This window comes from Phyllostomus discolor, chromosome 8, assembly GCF_004126475.2.
Source record: "Phyllostomus discolor isolate MPI-MPIP mPhyDis1 chromosome 8, mPhyDis1.pri.v3, whole genome shotgun sequence".
Taxonomy (NCBI): domain Eukaryota; kingdom Metazoa; phylum Chordata; class Mammalia; order Chiroptera; family Phyllostomidae; genus Phyllostomus; species Phyllostomus discolor.
Genome location: NC_040910.2, coordinates 35,803,496 through 35,811,772, shown reverse-complemented (window position 1 = coordinate 35,811,772; position 8,277 = coordinate 35,803,496). Strand labels below are relative to the sequence as shown.

At 55.1% G+C, this 8,277-nt stretch overlaps 1 protein-coding gene across 3 annotated transcripts in view; it reads right to left on the bottom strand.

Annotated features, from left to right (window-relative positions):
- Positions 1 to 1,211: 1,211 nt before the first annotated feature.
- Positions 1,212 to 8,277, bottom strand: part of ZNF395 (zinc finger protein 395) — a 40,883-nt gene continuing 33,817 nt past the window's right edge. For 2 of the 3 annotated variants that reach the window (XM_028520457.1, XM_028520459.2), the window contains 4 exons: positions 7,271 to 7,562; positions 5,841 to 5,933; positions 4,865 to 4,968; positions 1,414 to 4,579 (listed from right to left, as the gene is read on the bottom strand). In XM_028520457.1, the coding sequence (XP_028376258.1) occupies positions 4,468 to 4,579; positions 4,865 to 4,968; positions 5,841 to 5,933; positions 7,271 to 7,562 (601 nt within the window). In that variant the 3' untranslated portion in view covers positions 1,414 to 4,467. Of the gene's footprint in view, positions 4,580 to 4,864; positions 4,969 to 5,840; positions 5,934 to 7,270; positions 7,563 to 8,277 lie in introns of all 3 variants that reach the window. The other variant, XM_036032039.1, reaches the window with a different exon arrangement.

Here is an 8,277-nt window from a genome sequence, read left to right as displayed (position 1 = left end):
CTGAGCTGGAGCTCTCAGCAGGGAAGCACAGCCATTCACACTGTGCGGGAGGGGCCAGGAGAGGCAACACCCCAACCCCTCTCTCCTTTGCCCCTCAGACTGCAGCTGGTGTCTCCTGTTGGTCAACCAACCAGAAGCAAGAAAGTTAGGGGGGTCCACAGATGCAGCCATCGAGGTGAGCTGAGGGGGGCCCAGGGCTGCAAACAGGAGTGTCCAGCTCCAAGGCAATGAACCAATTGCGGGGGCTTGGATAGACCATTAAAGCAGCAGATTCTATTTGGGGCTTTCTTCGAGAGCTGGGGCGGGCAGGGACAAAGGGAAGGTGGAGAAAGAAGCCTCTGTTCCAACCAAAGGTAAGGAAAAAGGTCAAAGGGCAACCTCCCACACCAGCATCACGGGTTTCTGGGCTTGACCAACCAGACTCAAGTTCCTGGGTCTTCTGGGAGCAGGATCCCCTTCGCCATCAGGCCCTGTTCAGGGTCCCTAGAGCCCGCTCCTCACGGTCCCAGTGCTGCAAGGGTGGGATGCTGCTCTCTGCTCCCAGCACCCTTCCCACCAAGGCCAGCTTTCACTGGCCATGGGGGTCGTCACTGCATAAGAATCGATGAATTCAGGGTGAGGCCCACATCATTCCCTGGGGTCAGACTTGTTCCAAAAGTAATCTGCCGGTGAGTAGTAAGTGACTTAGGAGAAAGAAGCCCACGCTACTTGTGGAACAAGTTCTTGACCCCGGGAATGAATTCAGGGTGAGGCCCACATCATTCCCTGGGGTCAGAACTTGTTCCACAAGTAGAGTGTGGCTTCTTTTCTCCTAAGTCACTTACTAACTCACCGGCAGACTCAGGAACATGGCCGAGAGCATGCTCCCCCTGGTCAACAGAAGCAGTAGAGGGAACAATTACCATCGCCTGGATCACAATCCTGGTGCCACTCCTTCCCAGTGAACAACCTTGGGAGTATTACTGAACCCCCGTGCCTCACTCTCTTCATCTGTAAAGTGGGGACAATAACAGCAACTCCTTCGTGGGGCTACCGAGGTCATCCACGCAACCACTTGGCCGGGTCCCCGATCGTGTTACCTACTGTTGTGATTAACAAACGAATGCGTGCACTGAACCTGCGGGATGACACGCCGTCCCGGGTGACACCAACAGTGATGACTATCTTAGCCTTCACAGGGGGAGGGCGCAGAGGGACAGGCACACGTCCAATCAGACAAGGTACCATTTTATTCCTTATAAAATATATTTCATATTGTTGTTGTAAAAACATTACATTTCACATTAAAAAAAAACTTTTAACAGTAAAAATAATACTTGGAAGACAGCTGGGGGAAAAGGCGCCAGTAAGACAAATTCACAGATGGGATTTGGGATTTATCTCCCTCCCTCCCTCTCTCTCCCTCTCTTTTCCCCCCTGGTAAAGTCAGAACCTGAGAGGACCAGAAAGTAACAGGACAGATTCTTCAAACAATGAGGGCTTCCACATCTAAATTAATCATGCCCTTCAAGGAGTCGAGCTACAGAGGCTTAGTATCACAACATGGACATCGCCCAGAGCGCTCTCTGAAACTGCGGCATTGCCTGTACGGCCGAGCCCTTTCACCCACTGATCAGTCCGGTGCTTTGCACCTGGGACCTCGCCGGACCACCGACACGCGGGGTCTCGCTCTGGGCTGACGGAGCCTGGTGCAGAGGCAGCATCAATGGGGCTGGACCCAGCAGGCACCACAGGCTCCCAAAATCACTCCAAGAAATGTGTTGACTAACGGCAACGCCACTGGCCTAAAGTTACCCAAGATAACTGCTTCTGACAATCGGCCCTGTTAGTTTCAAATGGGCATCTTACCTTCCATCAGGTTCTGCTGCCCAGATGGGCTGGGAAGTAGGGAGAGAGAAACAGATGAAAACAACAGGCGTGATCGCTGGATCAGTCCACAAACCACCCCCACCCTCCGAGAGGAAACGAATGGGGTGACCCCAAGGACAGACCACACGTCAAGAACCAACACAACAGCCACGAGACGGAGGGGAGGGACGAGGGGAGCCAGGGAAGCCACCGCCACCAAAAAGAAGAGCGGAACAGATGCACAAAGGGAAGCCGCACCAAAACAAAACATTAAAAAAAAAAAATCCATCTCAGTTTTTCCACTCTTTTGTCAATTTCTTCTTTCCCCCTTCCCTTTTCTGCCTTGTGTGCCAAGGACATGAACAGCCTACCTCCCTTAGAGAAATCTGTATATCCAGTTGTATCTACACAATCCAAACCGAGAGGGAAAATAAAAACAGCTTTTCTAAAGACGAGACTCAGCAAGAGCTCTGCTCCCGGGGAAGGGAAGGGACCGCCGGGCGGAGCCCCTGTGTCTCAAACGCCTCCTCCCCTCCTCCAGACCTGAAAATGGACAGCGTGGGAAGTGAGCAGGGTGGGGACAAGCAACGGACTGCTATCGGCTTTTAATTCTCAGGGAGGCTGAAGGGACAGGAGGAAGAACCCTGGGCGCCTTTTGCTGGCCTGGATTTGAGCTTTCCTGAGGGACAGCTTCCACATGTGTTTTTTCACTAAGTTGTAAAAATATAGCCCATCACCACCAAAGACACCTGTGCAGAACTGTCTTTCCCTTCCGTCGCCAAACCCGGGTCCCCATCACCCTTCACGAACCACACCCCTCTTCATCAGTGGGCAGGTTTTCTACACTCCACCTGTCTCAGACTGAAAGGCATAGGCTTCCAATCGCCAGGTATGTCCACCTGGACCTCAGTGAAAGCCAAAGGGTGGATGCTGCTGTTCAGTCCCCAGAGAGGTGGCATGGCGGGGCTCCCTGGGCCCCTGAGACCGAGCACATAGATTCAAGGCAGCTGGGCACCAGTGGTCCCAGTCACACAGGCCCCAAGGGGTCCCCGCAGTTACTGTGATGCTCCAAAACACACACGTGCCCTCAGGACCCGGCTCACCCCTCTCAATCCACCACTGGCCAGCACGGCACTACGCCCCACGCATCTCTCTCTTTCCCCACAAGACCAGCTGCGCTCCCGAGCAATGCTGTCCGGGCTCCCATCCACTCCCGAGGCCTCCAGAAACACCCGGGGCTGGAGCGCCAGGAGCTGTGAATCCAACCCCAGGCCCCTCACTCTATTTCCTCAGCACTCTCTTTAACCTTCTTCATCCTGCCTTCCGGCAACAGGGCGCTCAGCGGGTCCGGGAACATTCCACCACATCGCAGTGACCCTCCTCGTCACCCAGACTGGACTGACACTGGCCAAAGTCCAGAAGGCTCTTGCCTTGACTGAAGAGCCCTGTCCTACCTATCACCTAAGGGAGATCTTCTTGCTCCCAAAGGAGAAGGTGAGCCCGTCAAACAATGAGAGACTGTCAACTCCTTCCATCTCGGTGGGGGCAAGCTGCCACTTACCTACCTATCCGAGTTCTTCTCACTCCTTCCCCGCCAGCCCCACCTGCAGCCTTGGGAGGGAAATGGAGAAATCCCGGTGAAACCAGAGACAAAGCAGAACCTACCACCCAAATAAAAGGGAACTTTAATCAGCTAAAGGCTTCCAAATACACCATCCAAAAGAAAACAAAGTGTTGCAGAGGTGCTGTATTTCCATGCCACGGATAACAGGAGAGAGCTCCCACAGCCGCCAAAACCCTCTTGCTTTTTTTCCCTCGAGAAAAGAGGAAAGAAGATCAAGGTAGTGTTTTACTGCCACGTTTCAAAAAGTGAATTCATATTAGCCTTTTGGCTCAGTTATTGGGGCCAGTCTTTAAAACCCTGCTAGTCTGGGCTTTCAGAAGCCACACAATGTGTGTTGGGACACCACTCAGCGTCAGAGGGGAGCCAGATTCAAATGGTTGTCCCCAGGGCTTTTCCTTTCACTTCCACGGAGGCTGCCAGCTGAGAACACGCTTTCCATTCTCCAGAGTCAGGGGGAGAAGGGCCAACTGCACCTTCAAAAGTGCCCAGATACCCCGACTCTTCCCACCCCATCCAGGCAGGCCCTGCTCTGAGTCATTAGCCAGAAATGTTTTTTTGAAAGAAAAGTAAATTCATCTTGCTCACAGTCCCTTCTGGACCAGTTGAGAAAGCAAAGAATTCACCAGCTCAGCAGGAAACAGAATGAGCTGTTCCTTCTTCTGAGGCTTACAAACTAAATCCCATGGAGAGAGGGGATATGGGAAAGAGAGGCTAATTAATTCTTTGGTCTCCGTTCACTGAAGAATACCCTTGGTCAGTTTTGGCTCTCTCCTATTTGAGGGGAAAAAAAATATGTTCATTTCTTTTTTAAAAAAATAAAATGTTCCCACGAGGGAGGGAAAAAGGTTTGAAGTATTAAACCTTAACCAACTGAGCCCAAACTCCTAGGGTCCATTCGTTCTCTGCAGGTGTCTGCTGAGGGCTCACAGGTCTGCCTTTTGTCACCTGGCGGCCATAAGGGCCAGGAGCAAAGGGGAGGAGCCGGTGGGAGGGGCTCAGTCCAGGAAGCGCTGGCAGGCCTTCTTCCAGCGGCAGGCGGTGCACCACTGGTCCCGGTGCTCGATGCCGTACACTTTGCGGCACTTCTTAGCTTCCCCACGGGCCTTCCTGCCAAAAGAGAGTAAGGCAGGTAGTCACGCTCTGGCGGTCAGACCTGGAGAGTGGCCAGGTGTGAGGCTGGGCAAACAGGCAGTGGTGGGAAGGGGTGGGAGCCAACGGGGCCACAGGACGGAGAGTCTCCCCAGCATCCAGTGTGTCCTCCAGCGGGGCTCACCCCCGCCCGGTTCGCAGGACTAACCCCGGACCAGGGTCAGGTGGACGTGGAGTCCACACTCGCAGTGAAGACAATGGGGACAGAAGCCAGAGGGAAGCCATGGGAACAGCCCGTCTCACCTGCTGCTGCTCTGGGCCCGGGGTGGAGAAGTGACAATCAGGTGAGATTTCACGGCAGGTGCTGGCTGCTGGGGCTCGCTGAAGCTTAGTGACCGGCTCCGGACCTGGGTACGGGAGAGGGGCCAAAAGCACAGGTGAGAGAACCACCCTACAGGGCAGGCAGCCACACCTGCGCAGCCCCTCCTTGTGCCGAGAGGCCAGGGTGCCTTTTCCGGAAGGATACCCCAGGCAGGGGTGAACAGGGCCCAGGCAGAGAGGGGAGGCTGAAGGGTGAGGAGCAAGACTTCAAGTCACGCTCATCATCGAGCAGAGCCCACAGGCCGGCAGCAGTCGCTTCACCTGCCATGGCAGGGACCGCTCCCTGCAGACTCAGATGCAGGCACCACATGTGACACGAACCAGGGGACCGCACTGCCTCAGGGGCACCCTCGGGCACTTAGGCTCCACAATGCATGACCCCCTCCTACAGGAGACACTTAAGACCGGAATCCACTGTGTGGTTCAAATGACTTCCCATTTATTTCACAGTTTCGAGGCAATAACCTAAGCAGTGGCCGGCAGTGGCCTCAAGATTTCTGACTCACCCTGCACTCCCCCCACAAGCTCCTACCTGCTTTCTGGCCCACCCTCTTCCTCTCTAGGTTTCCAACATCTTGTCCCTCTTAACGAGCATCCGCAGATACTCAGCGCTAAAGAGGGCACGGACCCCGGCCCCGCCCCGTGATTTTCTTGGCAATAAGCATGATCTGGTCACTCCTCCACAAGCACCCTCCTTCCACCTTCTCTGACTGCGACCGGCCAGCATGGGAGGGTGCTGGGGCTGGGCGAGGGGGCGAGTACATGGAGATCTTCAAGAAGTCTGGGTGCTGGAGATGAGCATGGGGAGAAGGCCTCCAGCACTGGGCATGTGTGGAAGGACCTTTGGCATGTTCCAGGGCCCCGAAGTGCTGCCGGGGTCAGACGCGGGCACACTCACCGGAGAGAGGGAAGAGGTGGTGGAGGGGGCGGCAGCCCAGCTAATACTGGTGTAGATGTGTGGCGAGACGGGGATCTGAAAGGACGGCAGGGCCTGCCAAAGATGAGACAGCGTCAGCCTAGGTCCCGGCTTTCCGGGCCCACCCTCCCTCCCTGTAACTTCACAATGACAGCAGGTCTCTGGCTGGAAAACGCTGGGATACACCAGAATGCTCTTCCCAAGAGAAACATCGGAGGACCCAACTCTTTGAAGTTGTCTCCTTAGTCCCAGGCGCCCTCCTTCTCAGAAGCCCCTCTCAGGGCTGGTGTGCATGCCAGCCTCACGACAGAACCGTCACAGCACCGAGGATTAACTCCATGGCTGGATCACCTGCCGAGAACACGCCACAGGTGTCCCCAGACATCCAAACGCCTTCTGAGCACGGGTGGGGCCGCTGCACAAAGGATGCGGCAGGAGGCCAGCAACCCCTTGGAATTAGCAATGCTCTCCTGGACACCCGGGGTTAGGTTTGTTTATAAAAACACCAGCCACACCCTCCAGGGGGGCCGTCAGCTGCCCGAAGGGCCACCTGAAGTTGGCCAAACATGAAAAAGCTAAGTGACCACTCATTCTCACGAGGAGTTGGCCCATTTTGTGAAGGTTTTCTGATTGTGAAACACTGCTTTTTTTTTTTCATTATTAACTTGCAAGTCAGCCTAGAGTCTGATCAAACCAAGCTGTGGGCAAAGAAGCACTCTAAGAAAAACTGGCACATAGTAAGCTGTGCATTCACTGAATACCTACTATGTGCAGTGAAAAACCATCCTAAATGTCACCCCCTCCAGGACAACTTTCCCAACCCCACGGGCATAACAGCTTCGTCCCTCCTGTATCCACAACCACGTTTTGTGCCTCTAGTAAGGTACATCCACCAGAATTAATCATAGTTACATGTTCATTTCTCTCTCCAGCTAAACCGTGAATTTCACAAGGTCAGGGACAATATCTTAGTCTACCGGAAAAGTTTAGCCCACTGCTAACACATAGTAGGATTTCAAAAAATGGGTGCAAGATTGCTTTTTGATGTAACACACTTCTGGGAACTAGGAGCATGTTCTGGGGAAGCCCAGCTGCACGACTCCACCCCCTTTTACAGCCAGAGATGTAACAATTCCCTGGTCCGAACCCGTCCTCCTGGCTACGGGAGGGATTCAACCAGATTTCTAGTTATCAGGCATGACAGCCACTGAGGAAGAGATCGGTAATGTCCACATTTACTGAGTATGCCTTATTTTCCTTTCCTTCTTTGCAGAAGTTAAGAGATGAGCCATTTAGCCACGGGGCTCAGCCTTCGATCAGGGTGGTCAGTGGCCTGTGATCAGGCGACGGGTCAGATGCTGAATGTCCTCAGAGCCACAAGGCCAAGCTCCCAGCATGCCCCAGCCCCGTACCTGGTATGCATGGTCGGCCTGAATGTGCCAGAAGGAGCCGGGAGCTGACTTGCTGAGAGCACCAGAGGGCAGGTAAGATTCCAGGCCCGGGTGTTCTGGGCCCGAGGTCTGGGGTTTGGGAGGAGGCGGCGGAAGGATGGCGAGGGGTGGGCTGGTCACACTGGAGGTGGGGGCTGAGTCAGCGGTGGGGGTGCCAGCAGCAGCAGCGGCGGCGGCGGCTTCCTCCTTCATCTGCACTTCTGTGTAGTAGAAATCCTCCTCCCGCTTGAACTGGTCAGAGTCCACGGAGTCTCTGTGTGGGAGGGAGAGGCAGTGGTGATCAGGGGCCAGGGGCAAGTCGCCTCCGTCAGACACGTGGGAGACAGAGGTGCAAGAGGGAGTGTTTGCTCAGGGCCACCCAGCGAGTCAGGGAAGGAGCCCAAGGGAACGCCGGGAGTCTGAGGTGCTTGCACACCAATGGGCCTGTCCCTCCTGGCACGGGGGGCTTCTCCTGCGCCGAGTGTGTCCGAACCTCCCCTCCCGGGGAGTCGTCCGATCGGAGCTCTGCCACGGGTCCTATCTGGGCCCCACTCCTCGTGGTCAAATTTTCTCCCCCAGGGAAAGGGCTGTGAGCCAGGTCCTCTGCCAAGAGCAGCCCTGGCTCCCGGGCGGCTGTGTTCACAGTGTCCCAGGTCCCCGAAGGAAGCAGGTATGGGCCTCACTATGGGGTCGCACCAGATCACCCTACTCCCACCCAGAACTAAAACATCTCACGTCTTGCAGTGAGGCAGGACGGTGCATCTACAAGGCAGATGGAGCCCCCTTCCCATGAGGAGCAGCCACATTCCCCACGATAGGAGGGTCCTTCCATCTCAGCAAAGATATCCCCAACATGGCTATTTTGCTGGGGGCAAGGGCCAGGGACAAGGAGCAGGGGGCACCCTCAGCAAGTCATTTTCTTGGAAGCGTTCTGGGCTGTGGGTCACAGGGAACCAGCAGAGTAGAAGAGGCCTGAATGGTAACCCAGG